The sequence below is a fragment of the Balaenoptera acutorostrata genome, chromosome 17 (genome assembly GCF_949987535.1).
Source record: "Balaenoptera acutorostrata chromosome 17, mBalAcu1.1, whole genome shotgun sequence".
Classification (NCBI taxonomy): Eukaryota; Metazoa; Chordata; class Mammalia; order Artiodactyla; family Balaenopteridae; genus Balaenoptera; species Balaenoptera acutorostrata.
In genome coordinates this window covers 64,476,296-64,496,443 of record NC_080080.1, presented here as the reverse complement: position 1 = coordinate 64,496,443, position 20,148 = coordinate 64,476,296, and the positions used below count along the sequence as shown (strand labels likewise).

General features: G+C 38.2%; 1 protein-coding gene across 1 annotated transcript in view; it reads right to left on the bottom strand.

Moving 5' to 3' along the window:
* Positions 1 to 19,601, bottom strand: part of UBE2W (ubiquitin conjugating enzyme E2 W) — a 69,801-nt gene extending 50,200 nt beyond the window's left edge. Inside the window, exon 1 of the mRNA XM_007185059.3 lies at positions 19,503 to 19,601. Coding sequence (XP_007185121.2) covers positions 19,503 to 19,517 — 15 coding nt within the window. The 5' untranslated portion in view covers positions 19,518 to 19,601. The remainder of the gene's footprint in view (positions 1 to 19,502) is intronic.
* Positions 19,602 to 20,148: the final 547 nt, after the last annotated feature.

Below are 20,148 nucleotides of genomic sequence, written 5' to 3'. Positions count from 1 at the left end.
CACAAGAGACAAGAATTAGGATTTAGGATAATAGGATACGTCACTTATTTGTTAAAAATGTTAAGTAAATTTCAAGCCTTAGGAATATAAGTGCATGGGAATTCCCAAGCAATCCAGTGGTAGGACTCCACGCTTCCACTGTCAGGGGCCTGGGTTCAATCCCTGGTGGGGGAACTAAGATCCTGCAAGCCACGTGGTGCAGCCCCCCCAAAAAGAAAGAATACAAGTGCTATAAAGGATATAATCAATTGGCAAACTCAACACCTGCTTTCCAGGAGTGTATAATATGTGTGACCTTGGATAAATAATAATCTGTAGCTTAATTTCTACATAATTAAATATCTACCTCAGATTGTTAGAATGAGATGGGTCAGCAAATTTAATATTTTGAAATTTTTAAAAATATTTTGAAGCTCATGAAAATATGTATCAACTTCATTTGTTTGAAGGAATTTTTTTTTTTTTAAAACCTGAGCCCTTGGCAGTGAAAGCACAGAGTCCTAACCACTGGACTGCCAAGGAATTCCCTGGGGTAATATTTTAAATAATAAACTTCAGCTTTTCTTTCAGCTCAAATCTATAAACTCTGTCACAAATATTCTCCAAAATTCATTAATGAAAAGCTTCCTTCTAAGTAAAAATGCTAAATATGCAAAAAAATGCAAACTGCCAACTTGTTTCCCTATTTTTAGCCAATAACTAAAAGAAAAATAAATAAAAATCACACCATCCCTAAAGTCAATCTCTGGTCCTTCACTTAACTCCCAGAGAAAGAAGATTCTCTCCCCTTCTTGAAACCCTCCCACCTCTCTCTCTGAACTTCATGCCTTATCAACTCATCCAGGATATTGTTCTCAGGGTTAATAATCTGGTTTCTAATAACTTCACTCTTTCCCAGTCCATAACCCCTTCCCTTCAGTCATCATTTGGGTCTCTCCTAGCTTTAAAACAGTCATCATTTATCTTCTCTGTCCATTCCTTCCTTTCCTCTCACTGTCCAACTCCATGAAATTGGTCAACACCCACTGCCTCTACTTCCCCTCTAATACAGTCACTTAAACTTCAATGCCTGCAAGCTTCTCAGAGTTCAAGCCACTTGCTTATTAAACCTACTGGAGGTCTTATTTCACAGACGTATCACTTAACAATCTCTCACGTGAAGAGCTTTCCCCCTTTGATTCTATTATACCAAACTTGGCTCTCTTCCTATTTCTGCGATACTTCTCACATTTTACAACTTTCAACTCACTATCAAGTATTTTGAGAGCTAGAAAATACCAATTCTATGACTTACTAACAGCATTCTTGAAAACTTACCCTAAAGAGTAACACAAGGGGCTTCCCTGGTGGCGCAGTGGTTGAGAATCTGCCTGCTGATGCAAGGGACACGGGTTCGAGCCCTGGTCTGGGAAGATCCCACATGCCACGGAGCAACTAGGCCCGTGAGCCACAACTACTGACCCTGCGCGTCTGGAGCCTGTGCTCCGCAACAAGAGAGGCTGCGATAGTGAGAGGCCCGCGCACCGCGATGAAGAGTGGCCCCCACTCGCCACAACTAGAGAAAGCCCTCGCACAGAAACGAAGACCCAATGCAGCCAAAAATAAAATAATTAATTAATTAAAAGAAAAAAAAATTTTTTTTTTAAAAAAAGAATAACACAAAACTGGGTGTGGGGGCAGAGGGAGCAGCACACAGACAGCTTACAACGGTAAAAAAAAGTGGAAACAGGCATACGGCTAATTAGATCATGACATACTGTTAGAACAAGTACTGACGCTCAACACTCTATACCAAAAGGCAGCTTCCACAACTTTTATCTTTAAAGTTTTGTGACTTAAAAAGATTTTATAAGATTCTTCTTAAGCTGTAAAAATAGATGGATCTTAGTTACATAGATTTATCCTTCCTGTAGATTTAGTCTCAAAGGAACACACATCTGGTTATTTATAATTTACTGGGCATTACTGTTAGAATACTCTTCTAACAAATACGTATTCTTAAAGATGTACCACATTCGTACTGCAAATTTTACTGTTCTATGTTCAACATTTTTCAGTGAACATAAAACCTGGTTTTGCAATGGAACTCATCTTGGATAAATAAAATTGATACTATAAATAATTTGAGAACATTTTTATTCTGTCAGGTAGATTTATCTGAAAAGTACAAATTACAAATACTTTAAATTAGGGAGGCCACTTCTTGAATTGCAGGTACACCTTAAGTATCATAAACCTACGCAAGTTACCTAACTTCTGGGCCCATTTTTTCATTAAAAAAAAAAAAAAGATTAACTTATCTAGTGTTTTTTTTCTAATTTTTTTAAAAAATAAATTTATTTATTTATTTTTGGCTGCATTGAGTCTTCGTTGCTGCGCGCGGGCTTTCTCTAGATGGCGGCGAGCGGGGGGGGGCTACTTCTCCCTTGCAGTGCATGGGCTTCTCATTGCGGTGGCTTCTCTTGTTGCAGAGCATGAGCTCTAGGTGCACGGGTCTCAGTAGTTGTGGCATGCAGGCTCAGTAGTTGTGGCTCACGGGCTTAGTTGCTCCACGGCATGTGGGATCTTCCCGGACCAGGGCTTGAACCCATGTCCCCTGCATTGGCAGGCAGATTCTTAACCACTGCACCACCAGGGAAGTCCCTCTCTAGAGTTCTTTTAGTTCAAAAATTCCAGAACCCAGGTTCTACTTAATTTTCACAAGTTAAAGCTTCCTCCACATACTGTCAGCCTAATTCAGTTATATATACCTATAATTACTTTTCTGTAGTTTTACAAGTGATATACATATTCTCATTATGGTTTTAAGCACTTCTCAATATTATCTCATAAATCTTGTGTGATATTATAATAACCTCATCTAATGTGAGTAGTGTTATTTATATATATTCATATCCCTACATAACTATAATGGTTTAAAAATGTTCCAAAAAACTAAATATAAAGCTGTTTTTAGCACAAACTTTTTTTGTTAACCAACTGAACAAATTACCACTATAAAACCAAATATGTTCATAACTCATGTTATCATTACCTTGTATCTTATCTAAGGCAAATAAATTTCCAGTTTTAATTAAAAATAGTATTGCGGAAAAGCTAGTCAGTATAAAATATTTTCTTCCCCCTTGCTCCCCCTACCCACTTAAACATACCCAAAATATTATAACCCCATGCATTTCTAGGCATTATTTACAAAGAGAATTTCTATCAGCAGGAATAAAATCTTAAAATGAACTCCTAGGGCTTCGCTGGTGCACAGCGGTTAAGGATCCGCCTGCCAATGCACGGGACACAGGTTCGAGCCCTGGTCCTGGAAGATCCCACATGCCATGGAGCAGCTAAGCCCGTGCGTGTGCCACAACTACTAAGCCTGCACTCTAGAGCCCAGGAGCCACAACTACTGAGCCCACGTGCCACAACTACAGAAGCCCATGCGCCTAGAGCCTGTGCTCTGCAACAAGAGAAGCCACTGCAATGAGAAGCCTGCACACCACAACGAAGAGTAGCCCCCGCTCACCACAACTAGAGAAAGCCCGTATGCAGTAACGAAGATGCAACCTAGCCAAAAATAAATAAATAAAATAATTTATAAAATGAACTACTAACCTTAACATTCCAGGTTAGTTACCTCACAAAACCCAAATATCCATCTAACGAAAAGACAGCTTGGGCAACTTTTTTTGTTACGTTCAACGTATATAGCCATTTGTTCTTCCTCAATATGTGTATGCTCGGTTATGCTATGCTGTGATTTTAGGGACTTCCTCCACCAATATTTTCTCTTGATAATGTCGGTGGAAACTTTTATAATACTAGTTAGACGCATTAACTTTAGAAAGTAAGAAAAAAGGATCACATTTGATGCTGACGGGAAGATTTTTTAACATAAGGAATACAGCAATATGCTTAAGAACTGGTGTTTAAGGTAGACAGCAGAATGTCACATACGTATAGAAGTGACCAAAATAAAACTGATTTTCTTCAGAAGTCTCAATTTGTGTTTTATAAAAGACAATAACAATGTGTTATTAAAAAGCTACACAGGGGCTTCCCTGGTGGCGCAGTGGTTAAGAATCTGCCTGCCAACACAGGGGACACGGGTTCGAGCCCTGGTCCGGGAAGACCCCACATGCCGTGGAGCAACTAAGCCCGTGCGCCACAACTACTGAGCCCATGTGCCACAACTACTGAAGCCCACAAGCCTAGAGCCCGTGCTCCGCAACAAGAGGAGCCACCACAATGAGAAGACCGTGCACCACAACAAAGAGTAGCCCCCGCACACCGCAACTAGAGAAGGCCCGCACGCAGCAACGAAGACCCAATGCAGCCAAAAATAAATAAATAAATTAAAAAAAAAAAAGGCTACAGAGTATAAACACCACTATTTTAAATAAAGATCAAATTCAAATCTCTAAGTCTTCTTTAAAACAATTTTTGCTTACAAATTTACACATATTTGGGCCTCAGCTGTCAAAAATAGCAACAGTATGATTCTGAGATTCTCAGAAAGAATACCTTTAGTATGTTTCTCTCACTCTATGCAAACTCAGAAGTCAACAACTTCTTTAACATTAATATGTAAAATCTCTGGGAATACAAGGCTATTAGGATTTAATTTTTTTTAAAAACCAACAACTCGTTTTTTTCGGAGAGCAACGCAAAACTCAGTTTATTAAAAAAATAAAGAAAACATAAAATGTATTTATACCAAGTTTCATTCTAATAAAGAATGAAGAAATATGAAAGTATAAATGACTGACTTATAAAATCAATTTTGGCATCCTATGCTGTTAGTTTAAGAAATTATCAATTTACCTTTCAATTGTTTTTTTCAATTACAAAAACAAGGGCTGCTGAATTTTTAAAAATTTAGTCTTAATTTTTGCCAGTTTATGAGGATCTAAAATAAGATAATAAAAAACGTTAATGGGGGAGTTCCCTGGTGGCCTAGTGGTTAGGATTCCTGGCTTTCACTGTGGTGGTCCGGGTTCAACTCCACAAGGTGGAAAAAAAAAAAAATTCAATGTATCTTAAACAGAAAAATCTGGTTTCAGTCACAACCAGATACAACAGCCAATTTTAGAATAGGTGCTGAGAAAAAAAGGAAGAAGTAACACCTATTCACACCACTTTTGCTATTCAGGATCATAGATAATCCTTTCCAAGCCATCACCATTAACTTGTCTTAGTTTCCTCTGGTACTTCAATCACTGTCATCAAACTTCTGAAAACTAGAGGCTTGCAAGGATTAAGCCAGACGTCTATATCCTTGTAGGGGTTGTTTTTTGTGCTTTTTGGTAGAAGTATTCCAAACTGACCAATTTCTTCCATTATAATTTAAATTGAAAAAATCTGAAGTAAAGCTCTGTCACTTTGAAAAAACTGTCACTACCATAGACAAAGAACAAAGAGTGTTTGTTGCTCACCACCCAGTTCTACAAGAGTTAAGTAGTAACCCACTGCAGCTGCCCAACAACAGTACAACCTGAGAGGAATTCAGAGTGAAAAACAGGGTAAGGAACTCCGTGCTTTGGATAAACAGGCCCTTAAATAGTTAGATGCATATCTCAGGAAGAATTTCAATGATCCCAGATGCTTGTATCTTCCCATACATAGAAAAGCACTAAAATCATTCACTTGAGATATCTGTTCTTGGTGATTAGCAGTAATCTTTTACCAAGATGTATGCTTGACTGCATGTATTTCCTAGCCAAAAGTCATATATAAACTGGCTTCTCCCCTGCCTCTTTCGAGCAGTTTCCTCAGAGCTGAGTGGCTATGTCCTGGCTATAGTCCTCAGTGAGACCCTGAATAAAATTTAAACTCATAACTCTTATGTTTTGTGCCTTTCTTTAAGTCAATACTATGTTTATGGGTAATAACGCTTATCAGTAAGCCCAGTCCACACTTCACAGACCATCAACAGATGTTCTGTCCTCTGCTACATCTGAAAGAACCAATCACAAACTCCCTATACCAAAACCCCTCCACGCAATAAAACCTCATACCTCTTCCTCCCACATGCACAAACAGATCCAGACCCAGACACACCCTACGAATAAAACATTTAGAAAAGGAATAGAATTTCAGGAATGAGAAGTATCCTGAGACACAACAAATTTGGACTTAGGGAGAGAGCAATCACATAATTTTAGTCTCAATGAAGCAAGACCTAAAATTATTTGCTGTCAAAATAAGCATTGTGGACTCGAAGCTTAAGGAAAAAACCTACCATAAGGAAAAAAAAAAAAAAGAAGACTTCCATTGAAACATTACGTCCAAAGTGAAAGAATTACAAACCAAATATTAATCTAGTTTAAAGAGATGTATATAATTAACAGGAAATGACCATTAACTTTAAAATACTATATACTTTTTCCTATTCAATTCAATTCTTTAGTTTCTTTAATCGGGCCAGGGCAGAAGCTGAAACAAAAGACAGACATCAAAGGAATCAGAGATAGGGCAAAAAAGCAATGTTCTGATATCACTTCTGATCTATTTTGAAAAAAGTATTTACTTGAGTAACTGTTCTATTTATTTACTCAGAAAACACTTGGAGTACTTACTACTAGCAACACACTGCCCTTAGTGACTTAAAAATCTAATAAAGTACCTTTATAGTAAGTACAAGGCAGAAGTGAAAATCCTATGAAAGAGGTAAAAGGTGCTGAGGGCACACAAGGTAAGAAGAAGTGTGTACAGCTGTGAGACTGAGGCTAAGTTTGGTGTTTTCATGATGCCAGATGTAAAGATTTAAAGAACTAATGGGGTTTCGAGTAAAATCTGAATTCAAAAAGTACAGGGACTTCCCTGGTGGCGCAGTGGTTGGGGGTCCGCCTGCCAATGCAGGGGACACGGGTTCGACCCCTGGACCAGGAAGATCCCACATGCCGCAGAGCAACTAAGCCCGTGCGCCACAACTACTGAGCCCTCATGCCACAACCACTAAAGCCTGCGCACCTGGAGCCCATGCTCCGCAACAAGAGAAGCCACCACCATGAGAAGCCCGCACACCCCAACGAAGAGTAGACCCCGCTTGTGGCAACTAGAGAAAGCCCACGTGCAGCAATGAAGACCCAACACAGCCAAAAATTTTTTTTTTAATTTTTTTTATAGCTACTTTATTTATTTATTTATTTATTTTTGGCTGTGTTGGGTCTTCGGTTCGTGCGAGGGCTTTCTCCAGTTGCGGCAAGTGGGGGCCACTCTTCATCGCGGTGCGGGGACCGCTCTTCATCGCGGTGCACGGGCCTCTCACTATCGCGGCCTCTCTCGTTGCGGAGCACAGGCTCCAGACGCGCAGGCTCAGCAATTGTGGCTCACGGGCCTAGCTGCTCCGCGGCATGTGGGATCTTCCCAGACCAGGGCCCGAACCCGTGTCCCCTGCATCGGCAGGCGGACTCTCAACCACTGCGCCACCAGGGAAGCCCCCAAAAATTTTTAAAAATAAATAAACAAAAACACAAAGAGTAGAAGGACTAAGTTAGCTAGATAAGTTTTAAAAAAATCTCAGAAACAATGAAAAGACAAGACTGAGAACTGTGAAAATACCCAGAATTCAAAGTGGAAGCTCACTATTAAAAAGTGACTAAAAAGACTAAGTATTCATAGCAGGGAAAGGCTACTGACAAAATCTACAAATTTGCAGTAATGTCCAGTTCAGCCTAAAGACAGGAAAGACAGACCCAGGACCCAGAATCATAAAAAGCCTGATTCTCAGTGATTTTAACAGACTGACAAAAAGCTCTCAGCATAGGCCTAAAATGGGAGCTGCATGGGGTAACAACAATAATGGCCAAAAGACTAAAAACAAGACTAACATTCCAAGGGCTATTCATATTTTAATATAGGACTCCTAAGATTATTTAAAACAATCAAAAACAACCAAACCAAACTAAAACAAAGAAACCCTTAAGACTGTAATTATTCATATTCAACTCCAAAGATTTCTGATATAAAATTTGTAAGTCTGTCTAGGTAGACAACTGGCACAGAAGAATCACTAAGCTCATAACTAAGCCTAGAGGACCACCCAGCAGCAGCATATTAAGTACTTTGTTTACTAATCCTCCTCCACAAAGAACTCTCAGGGCAGATACGTTGTTTCTTTCTATAAAATGGCCACCAAACGAGATTTCACAACAATTGAAAAGGCAGTCAACATTTGCTCTGATACGTACAGAAAATGGATGTTCTTTGATAGAACTGTGATCATGTAAACAGCCAGAAACATAAACATTTTCATAGTCTCAAATTTGGTTCTTAAAAAGATCTCTCCAGAAGTATCAACTTTGAAATGTCTACCATCTCCTGAACCCTAAATCTGGAGATTTATTATATCTTATCCAATTTACATAATTTGCACAGCTAAATTCTCCCATTGTAGCTAAAATGAGTTCTCAACTTTGGTTGCAGATCAGACTTACCAAGGAGCTGAGAAAAATTCCAATACCCAAGATGCGTGCCAGACCAATTAATCAATCTCTGGGGATAGTTGTTTTTAAAGCTCACCAGGTGTCTTCAATATAATGCCAACATTGAAAACCACTAACTTGGATTGTGTGGGTAACTCAAGAAAAAAACTGGGGGACAGTACTTATCTACAGTAGGAAATGGAAAAAAGGCAAACAAGGAACCTGAATGTAGTAACATTACATTTTGCCAGTTTTAACCTGGCTTCAGTACATTTCAAATCAAAGGTGGACTGAAATTTAAATCAAAATACAGTCAATTCTCATTATTCACAGTAGTTACATTCTGTAAAGTCACAGCAAATACTTAATTAGCAAACGGTGAAACACTGTTCCTAGGGGAAATACAGGGTTAGGTTCCTGTGATCCTCCACTCACATTCATCCAATCAGTAATAACCTTAATTTGTGTGTGTTCCTGTTCAGAGTTCTTAATATATATTGTTTATTCAGTAACACTGAACCCAAGGGCAACAGTACATGTCTGAATGAAGGTTATCTAACACACATATTTTCTACACAAGACACATCAGTCTTCTTGCAACTAGGAACACTGAACAGCACTCCAGTACTATGCTTGGGGGCCACTTTAAACAGTGAAATCACTAAAAGCACAAAAATGTGAAAGAAAGTGGCACTAAACAGATCCAAGAAAGGACACTTGTTTACTGTATGACAGCTGCAAAGTTGCCCTGTTTTACCTGAGCTGCAACATGCACATCAGCAACTCAAATCTTCCCACTCTGCACATGTGTGCAAATCACCACAAAACCACCATGAGAATCGATTTTCGGGTTACAAATAAATTTTACCAAGTAGGTGGATTCACAAATACAGAATTCATGAATAATGTGGACAGACTGTAGAAATACCAAATCAAGTAGCTCAAACTAATTGCTATAAAGATAGGAATCTGAGGTTTCCAGCAACATAAAGAGCAAAGATGGCACCAATAGGCCCAGCTACATAATCTTCTCCACTAAAATCCTTAAACTGGTTTTCCTATTTAAGGAAACGTAACAATTTTTCTCATATCAAATCTACATACTAAAAAAACTATATATCAATTTGCTCAATATAGCTTCCTTTCATGCAGTACAAAAGTAATCATTTTATCAACTAGCTCTAATCACAAAATGCAGCAATGATTTAAAGGTAGGATGGTTGGACTAGATGACCTCTAAAATGCCCAATGACTCAATGCTTTGCAAGTCTAAAAACCAAAGTTCGTGTGTCTATTTCAATTATAATAAGAGCCAATATATGAGTACATAAATATTCTCAGTAATAGTTTATCAGGATTATAATCACATTTTTTAGTAGTAGGGCTGCAATATAAATTCTTATCTGAAAAAGAGCTAACAGTTCCACTCACCAAGAGAAATACTTTGAATCCAGCAGGATATTATCAAACCTGATGGACTCTCATCTTGGACCGATACAACTTCAGAAAGAAAACAACCTGCCATATTAATGCTATAAAAGCTAAATATGCCTCAGACCATATACAAAAGTTAACTAAAAATGAATCAGACATAAATGTAAGAGCTAAAACTATAACACTCTCAGAAGAAGAGAGGTATAATAAAGTATGTCTTCATGACCTTGGATCAAGTAATGATTTCTTAGATATGAAAACAAAAGTACAAATGACAAAAGAATAAACTGGACTTCATCATAATTAAAAATATTTGTGCTTTAAAGGATACCATGAAAAATGTGCAAACACAGCTCACATAGGAGAATATTTGCAAATCTCATGTCTGATAAATTCAGAATATATAAAGAACTCTTACAACTCAACAATAAAAAGATAACTTATCTTTTTAAATGGCAAAGGATTTAAATAGACATTTCTCCAAGAAATGTACCAGTAAGCACAAGAAAAGATGTCCAACATTAGCCATTAGGGAAATGCAAATCAAAACCACAATGAGATACCACTTCACACCCACTAAGATAGCTATAATTTTTTAAATGGACAACAAACATTAGTCAGAATATGTAGAAACCGGAACCTCTGCACACTGCTCGTGGGAATGTAAAATAGTGCAGCTACCGTGGAAAAATCTGGCAGTTCCTTAAAAAATTAAACATAAGAGTTACCAAATGACTCAGCAATTCCACTCCTAGGTATATACCTAAGACAAATAAAACATGTCCATACAAAAACATGTTCATAAATACCCATAGCAGCATTATTCAAAAAAAAAAACAAAACAGAAATAATAGTCAATTAACTGATAGAAACAGGAAACAAACCAAATGTCAATTAATTGACAGATAAACAAATTGTGGTATGTATAACTATAAAATGGACTATTACTCAGCCTAAAAATGAATGAAGTACTGATACAAGCTACAATATGGATGAACCTCAAAAACATTATGCTGAGTGAAAGAAGCCAGTCCCAAAGGCCACATATTGTATGATTCCATTTATATGAAATGCCCCAAATAGACAAATCTAAAAAGATAGAAAACAAATTAGGGATTTCCAAGGGTGGAGGTGGGGACGTGGGGGACCGGATAACACGATACACTGGGAACAGACTGACTGCTAACGGGTAAGGGGTTTCTTTTGGGGGTGACTTTGTGAATATATTCTTTTAGTAACAATGGTTGTGAATGTATTTTGAAAACCACTGAATTTTATACTTTTAAAAACAGGTTAAGTTTTATGATATGTGAGTTATATTTCAATTAAAAAAAGAAAAAAATTGGGTCTTCCCTGGCGGTCCAGTGGTTGGGACTCTGCACTTCCACTGCAGGGGGCATGGGTTCGACCCCTGGTCAGGGAACTAAGATCCAGCATGCCATGCGGCGTGGCCAAAAAAAAAAAAAACTGAACATGCCATGTAAAACTGATGTAAGAGGCTCAAAATTTTACTTGGCTAACTCTCAAATTCTGAAGAAGATTGGCAAAGAATACATGCTAATTAGAAATCATACTTCCTCTCTCCTTCCTGTGGTGTGTAAATACAAGGAGAGACTTCATATAAAGGAAATTTGTTTTTTTCCATTGGTAGCCAACACAGGACCAGGAATCAAAATTTTTTTAAAGTGAGTATTTGATAGAGGCAGTTTAAAATAAGAGGTCTATTATAAGAATTATAAGATATAATTCAAAAACAATTCCAAAGATCTATGACATGAAGTAATTTGTAATTTTACCCCATAGTATGGGTAAAAAAAAGGTTACACAGATATTCAATGGCAAAGCTAGAATTCAAACCAAGTTTATCTGAATCCAAAAGCTGTGCTTATTCCATTGACATTTACTGAGGCCCTACATGCCAGGCACTGGGGTATGTCCAGGAGAAATAGTATGTTAATTTACAATATGTCAGGGATATGAAGATGAAATTTAGCAGGGAAAGGGGCACTGCAAGTGCCACAGTGGGAGGACTGTTTTGTACTGGGTGATCAAGGAAGGCTTCTCTGAGAAAACATTTGAACAAAGATCTGAGATTTAAAAAAAAGGAAGTGAGCCATCAGATACGTGGAGAAGAGCACTCCAAGCAGAGGAAATAACAGGGGCAAAGATAGCAAGGAGGCCCATAAGGCTGTAGAGAAGTGAGGAGGGTGGGGCGATGGTCATTAACAGGGATTTTGGATTATATTCTGAGTAAAATACGGAAGCCACAGTAAGGATGTGAGTGAAGTGACATTTGACTTTTGTTTTGAAAGAATCTGATGAGTTGAGAAAAGACTGTAAGGGAACAAGGGCAGAAGCAGAGAAACCAGTTAGGAAGCTGTTGATATAATACAGATGACAGATGATGATGATGATTTACATCAGGTAATGATGCAGAAGAGCGGACAGTTGGATTCTGGATTTATTCTGAAGGTAGAGCTGGATAGAATCTGCTGGTTTGACTACGGAGTGGGATGAAACAAAGGTTTCTGACTGAACAACTGGAAGAATGAAGTTGCCATGTACCACATGGGGAATACTATAGAAAGAACAAGTTTGGGAAGGGACATCAAGAAAGGAGTTTTACAAATGTTTACCTCTCTGTTAATCTACTTTTGTCTTAACCACTTCACTACACTGATTTTTGTGCAACACAACTGTTATGTAGTGAAACAGAACCTGAATCCAGGTCTTTTGATTCCAGATCCTGAGCACGTTTTTCTAATGAATTTTTTTACAAAAGCAACTGAATGAAACTACAGTTTTTCTCAGAATAAAGTAACTCAAAGGCATGCACCATTTGTTGGTACTCCAAAAACTGCATTCCCAAATAAAGGCTATCAAATGAAGACATTCTTAAAACACCTGACAAACAAGAACAAGTATTATGTAGGTAAAATAATGAAACAGACAATGATATAAAGATGCAATAAAATTCATTTAACAAATGCTCAATTTAGATAAATACTATGCAGAAGTATATTTTCAGAAAAATGCCAGATCACCCCTTTAAAAATTCTCCTTAATAATAAAGATTATCTTTGAACAGTAAAGATTTGCCATTATAATTTTACTCAGTGCACAAGTATATGCATAAAGAACCTCTGTAAAAATTTTGATAAAGTGACTTTATATTTTAAAGTATAAGGAATATTTTCCTCTCATTTTCTTAACTATAGAAGCTATAAAATATTTTAGTAAATGCTAAATTCTTGAATGAAGATTTAAATAATTATGCAAATGATTTCTCAACAATACCAAACTTGTTAATATGTTCATTACCTCCAACTTAACAGCATCAGTAGATTTTAGAGCTTGGTTTCCAATTCAGCTTCACTACTCAGTTGCAATGAAATTTGGGTAAGTCACTTCCCAAATAAGTGATTACTTATCAAAAGTCACTGTCTCTAATAGAATGAAATGGGATTATCTGACTTTCCATTTTACAAGGCTGGAATAAGAATCCAGAGAGGAAGAAAATGAAAATACTTTGAAAAACATGAAGTTATGGCAAACACATAAATCAAGAAAATAAGCAAACTTTGGGGTGAATACACATGTAATATAAATATGAATTTTAAGTTATTCCTTTATAGGTATTCAACCTTACTATAAGAAAATTGCTTACTAGATTTCTCTAGGAGGTGGGTCAAAAAGGATCTTGCCGTGATTTATGTCTTAGAGTGTTCTGCCTATGTTTTCCTCTAAGAGTTTGATAGTGTCTGGCCTTACATTTAGGTCTTTAATCCATTTTGAGTTTATTTTTGTATACAGTGTTAGGGAGTGTTCTAATTTCATTCTTGTACATGTAGCTGTCCAGTTTTCCCAGCACTACTTATTGAAGAGGCTGTCTTTTCTCCACTGTATATTCTTGCCTCCTTTATCAAAGATAAGGTGACCGTATGTGCATGGGTTTATCTCTGGGCTTTCTATCCTGTTCCACTGATCTATATTTCTATTTCTGTGCCAGTACCACACTGTCTTGATTACTGTAGCTTTGTAGTATAGTCTGAAGTCAGGGAGCCTGATTCCTCCAGCTCCGTTTTTCTTTCTCAAGATTGCTTTGGCTATACAGGATCGTTTGTGTTTCCAAACAAATTGTGAAATTTTTTGGATTTCTCTAAAATAGAACTAAATTAATGCAGAATTTGCTATGTCAAGTGACTGACAAGCATTTACTGTAGTCACTATGTGCACATTTAAGGAACAGTGAGAAAGGATTTTTTTTTCCTATTCTAATGGAATCTATGGCCCAGAGGAGTGGAAGAGACCTAAAAAGTTAAATGAGAGACCCAAAACAACACTTTAGGACAAAAATAAAAGGCATCTTGTAAAGTAGTAACTGATTAATAGCAAAAGAAAAATACCACAATGACTGCTTTGAGAATTAAGATGATGACCCCAACTTTATGCTTTTGTTCACAACGTAGTCTACTATCTACGTATGCTTCTCATTCACACAGAACACCGTCAATTCTACTCTATGCTGTTCCCCTTTTCCTTCAGCACTTGCTCCAACAGCTCCCTGTCAGCCCCATTCCTAGCCAGGGTACCTAGCCAACCTTCTCATATACTGTAATTCTAGCTATACATCCCAAGTATCCAGTGCTCAGTAAGCCTCAGGATCCATGATGACAGTCAGTCTTCTAACTTTTGATTATGCTGTAACCCTTCATAAATGATGTCAACAAACAGTCATATGAAATCTAATTGTCAAGGTAACATGACTACAATAATAATTTCAGCAAGAGCCCATACTCTACCTCTCTCAATCACTACAGCCAATTATTTGAGTAAACAGCAATGCAGAGTTGTGAATAATCTAAAATAATTTATTATTTCTAACTCATCTAAGAAAAAGCACACATTCATAATCCATCTCCTGTTACTAAGTCTCAATCTCCTTCCATCTAGTCAAGTCAACAGTCAATAGTCTAAGACCCAATTAAGTAAGAGAGAGGAAGAAAACGCAGAAAATCTGCAAAAGTAATTCAACTGACCATTTCTTTCAATTATATCACTATTTCTGGAATTGACAAATATCAACTACTATACACTGACTTTCTCAGATCTTAAGACATAAGGTAAAAGTAGTTCATTACCTAAAATCAGTAAATCTAGATGGTTAAATTAGAAAAGTATACCAGGTATACTTAAAAGCTTCCAACATAAAGGCTGAATGAAACAGCTAAATTCTAAAATCAGAAAACATATCTGGGAGGCAATATTAATTATTTTATAATATGAAATGAGCCAATAGGGGAAAAAAAAAGATTAGGTACAAAATGAAAAAAGAAACATAACAGAAAAAATACTATTTTATGGTTTAGCTGAAAACAGAATACCCTAATATTGCTACACTTTTAAGAAATGCTTTGAATCACATAAAAATTCACTTTAATAACGCTTTTGTAGTTTGGGGATAGAAAGTCTGTACCAAATTATCTAAGTCCCGAAAATGCTAAATCTGAAAATTTGTTATCGACAACTTTCCACATAATATTTTAAGAATTCTAGAATCATAAAAATTAAACGTATATCTATTTCTTTACTCTAACTCCTGCCAATTTTAAGTATCACCATGAACCCACCATTCTCAAAGAATGGTTTCTTAAAACATAATGTAATCATATCTTACTTGGTGATTTGTGACTTTGTTTTAGGAAGAAACAGTAGGAAGAAAAAAGAAAAAGAAAAAATGGGAAAGAACATCTCAAAGGGCTCATATAAATCTGAAAACCACAATCTTGAACTGTATATTGAAGAACAACTCTAGCAAAACTACAGAGCAGAGCTTCCCCAGCATTACAGGTGTACTAGAATACTGATCCTCATCCCCAGTGTTTCACTCTGAGCTGCTTGGCCAGGTGCTTGTAGCCTCCAACAATCTCACCCACCCTGGTGTGCAATTCAAAAAGTATTTTCTGTGTGTGCCACAGCCTAAAAAAAGGTTGAGAGGCACTGATAGAGTATACTGCAGTAGTTACAACATCAACTTTAAAATACATACTCTCCGAAAAGAATCTGAAAAAGAACAGATATACATATAAATGTATAACTGAATCACTGTGCTGTACACCTGAAATTAACACACTGTTAATCAACTATACTTCAATTAAAAAAAAACGGCAAAACAACAACATACTCTCCAAAGAAGAAATTCAAAGTCTACCCTTACTTGATATCCTGATGATCCTAAAGGCTAATTTTATTTATTTATTTATTTATTTCTATCAATGTAAGTAATCAAATCTTGTTACATTTGTATAATATGCATGTTTTTAAAATACAGTTCCTCTTACAGCTTAAGTAACCTCTTCATCAGCAATAATATCCTGGTGTGGGTTAAGATAAAGAAATCTACTGAAAACTTTTTTAGGTAAGGACATGGTTAGAGCAGCACTCATGTATAGCTTATTTTTTCCTAAGCACTCAAACTAAAATCCAAAAAATATTTCCTAACCTCCTTCCACAATTTTTCTCCATAGCATTATCACCTTCTAATATAATAGTGATTAACTTAAATATTTTGTTTGTATCCATTGCCCCTAACCAGACTATTACATTCACAAGGGCAGAAATCTTGCCTTCTTTTGTTCACTGTTGTATCCCCACCACCTAGATGAATACCAGACACATAGTGGGCCCTCAAAAAAATAACTGATGAGTGAATGAACAAATTTCATAATTTAGCTGTAGTTTTATGTATAATTTGTTTTGAGGAGTTAAATTTTGCCATTAAGATGGTCAGGAAAAATTTTGTTCAAAGACACAGAATAACCACACAGAAAGTGTTGTGTTTCAAAAAGCTCAGTTTATCTATATTAAAATGTTTTTCAAGATACTACCAGAAAAGGATGTGAAGAAAAGGGAACCCTTTTACTCTGTTGGTGGGAATGTACATTGGTGCAGCCACTATGAAAAATAGTATTGAGGGTTCTCAAAAAACAGAAATTAGAACTACTATTTGATCCAGCAATTCCACTCCTGGGTATATATCAGAAAAAAATGAAAACACTAATGTAGAACATACATGCACTCCAATGTTCATAGCAGCACTATTTACAATTGTTAAGATATGGAAGCGATCTAAGTATCCATCAACAGATGAACACATAAATAAGATGTTGGCGTGCGCACATGCACACACACACACAAACAATGAAATATTACTCAGCCGTAAAAAAAATGAAATTTTGCCATTTGCAACAACATAGATGGACTTGGAGAGTATTATGCTCAGTGAAATAAAATCAGTCAGAGAAAGAAATATTATACAGTATCACTTACATGTGGAATCTAAAAAGTAAAACTAGTGAATATAACAAAAAAGAAACAAACTCAGATATAAAGAACTAGTGGTTAACACTGGAGAGGGAAAGGGAGAGGAGCAAGATAGGGAGACAGGGTTAACACGTACTAACTACTATGTATAAAATAAATAAGCTACAAGGATATACTGTACAGCACAGGGAATATAGCCAATATTTCCTAATAACTATAAATGGAGTATAATCTTTAAAAATTGTGAATCACTATATTGTACGTCTGAAACATAAACTATTGTAAATCAACTATGCTTCGATAAAAAAATTTTTTTAATAAAAAAGATACTACCAGAAAATCTGTATCAGGTATTTTTAAAATACAAATAAAAGGAAGAATTTAGTTTTAATTAAAATAGGAAACATCAGTTTTCCATTCCTCTAATCAGAAGACAGAAAGGAATAAAAGGTGAAAAGACAGTCAGAGGTAGTACTTGGGATGCAGAAAAACGCAGTATTGCACTGCCAAGTATTGTTTCCATTGCTTAAGTCGCCATGTAAAATTCAAGACTGTCAACATTGTGTTGTACCGACTCAAATTTTTTTCTCTTAAAAACTGAAATCTGTCTTCTCCAGACACTAAAAGTCTAAATCTAATCAGCAAATTAGTTATCCCTACAATCCTCCTGCCAAATATAATCACAAGTATAGTGGATTTTAATCTTTTAATACAAATAATCTTAAATTGGTCATATAGCCGATCTATTGTTCAACTAGTGTTCTACAGTTCCTTTTTTGGCCTCAAATGATGAAACTTCTCTAACGTCTCTGGGGAGATTAGGGTAAAGTATAACGTTTCCTGAAATTGTTCTTGTTTTTTTCTCTGTACTACTTCATGACATCTCTTCAACTAGGAATGTTATATACAATTTTCTTTTTCTATTCTGCAGGAAAGTCCAGAGGGAGAAGCAAAGGTAAAAAGAGTCTTGAATGGAGAGGCTGAAAGGGGACAGACAACACAAAAGCACAGAAGTAAATGTGAAGCAAATACGTGCACAGAAGAGGAAGAAGATGCAGAAAAGAGATGAAAGAAAAGCACTTTTCTCTCCTAAAAAGAGGAAAAAATGGAAGGGGGACAGGGAAACGTGCTTATTCTTCTAGAAACAAAAGCATAAACTCCTTCCAAGAAAAACGTGGTCTCCTTCTTTAAGATGTTGTTAAAACTCTAAAAAGCGCTCCAGATGACACTCCAAACGGGAGTTCTGCCTTCTCTTCCTATGTTTTGACAGAGCTAGTCTTCATCTGTAAATTAAATGCAAGCTATAGATAATGCAGAGTTAATCTCTACAAAACTGCAACTGTGGATGCCATCTTTGCCTGAAAAAAAATCAAACTCTTTGTGGATTTGGTAAAAAGGAGCCTATTAAGTTGGAAAACCAGAAAACCACGCATTGCCCAGTCAGGTAAATACAACACGGGTTAACAAAACACCTCCTACCAAACTAAGGTTCCACTAAAGATCTGGGGAAGAGGGATAAAAGGCTGTAGCCTAACCGCGACCGCAAGGGTGGGGCACCGTAGGAAATAAAAAGATTTGAGGGAGAGCTGTCTATCCCGGGAGGTATGGGGAGCTGGTGACTTGTCTCTCGGGGAGATTGCATATTAGGCGGCAAATGATTTTGATGGGCTAAGGGCAGCTTCGGGGAGAGTGAGAAAACGGGCTGCTGGACGTATGTTCGTTGAGAGTGCGAAGGCTGAGAGAGGAAGGTACCCCTGGGGCAAAGGACTAAGAGTCAAAAGGGGAGCCGAGGGGCCGAGCAGCCAGGGAGGCCGGGCGTGGGAGGCCTGAACAGAGGCCGCGAAACGCTCTGCAGCCAGCCGCCTTCTCCGGGAACGCCTTTTCAGCTCCCCACACTCAGCCCCTCTCAGGGCCGCCCCTGCCCCGGCGACAACGGCGAGAGCAGCTGTTTCCGCTCAGCCGGGGACCGCGGAGGAAAAGACATCCCTGGGGCGGGGGTCAGGCCAGCGGGAGCCGTCCGTGTGAGCTGGAGATGATTCTGAGACCACTGCCGCTGAGCGAACATCAAACTTCGCCCTTTCCTCCCCTTAGCCTTCTTTATCCCCCAACTTCCCGGCCGGCTGGTGTCCGCTTCGACCGACCGAGAAACCCCCTTCTTCTCGCCGCCTCTCACCCCTCCCAACGCCCGGACGCTGGGGAAGGACCGGCCACCGAGACCGCTCCGGAGCCGGCCCAGGTGCCCCAGAGTCCCAGACACCCCCCCGGACGAAACGCTCATATCCTCCCTGCGGCTCCGGAGCCCGCCCAGATGCTGCAAACTCCTCTTACCTGCATTGACGCCATGATAGAACCATCCCCCCCAACACCGGCGAGGCCAGAGACGCAGGGGGCGGAGCTGCCGTGCTTGCGTCACGCCGCGGGGGCCCAGCATCCCGGGCGCGGGGGGCGGGGCCTCCAATGGGAAGGGGAGTACGCGAGGGGATTGGCTGGCGCACTAGGCGCCCGGCGGGGGAGGCGCGGACCCGGCAGCGGTGAATGGCGGTGTCCGTACGTTCGGTCACATCCAGCTCCCCAGTCTCCACTAAGATCCCCACTTGCTATCCCGATCGCTTAGGAAACGCTGCTCGGGTTTTAACCCGAGCCACGATTGTTCTTTTTTTTCTGTCTATACCCCGAGATCCTGATGATGTCCAGATCCGTGGGTTTGGGGTTTTTTTTTTCTGTTTTGTTTTGTTTTTCCAACCACAGGTGTATGGTTTACAGATTTTTTCCTTTCGGATGCTTTTTCCACACTACCATGCCCACTTTCACAGCTTTGGGGCAAGATAAAACTTCCCGCAGGGCTGCTTTCTGGTCTTTACGGACCTGGGAGTCTTCTCATATTCCTAATTCGGGGAAGAGAGACACAGATTTCCTTGCACAACGGGATGAGAATTGAGGGCAGAACAGCACTTTGATATTTTAAAGGCAAGGG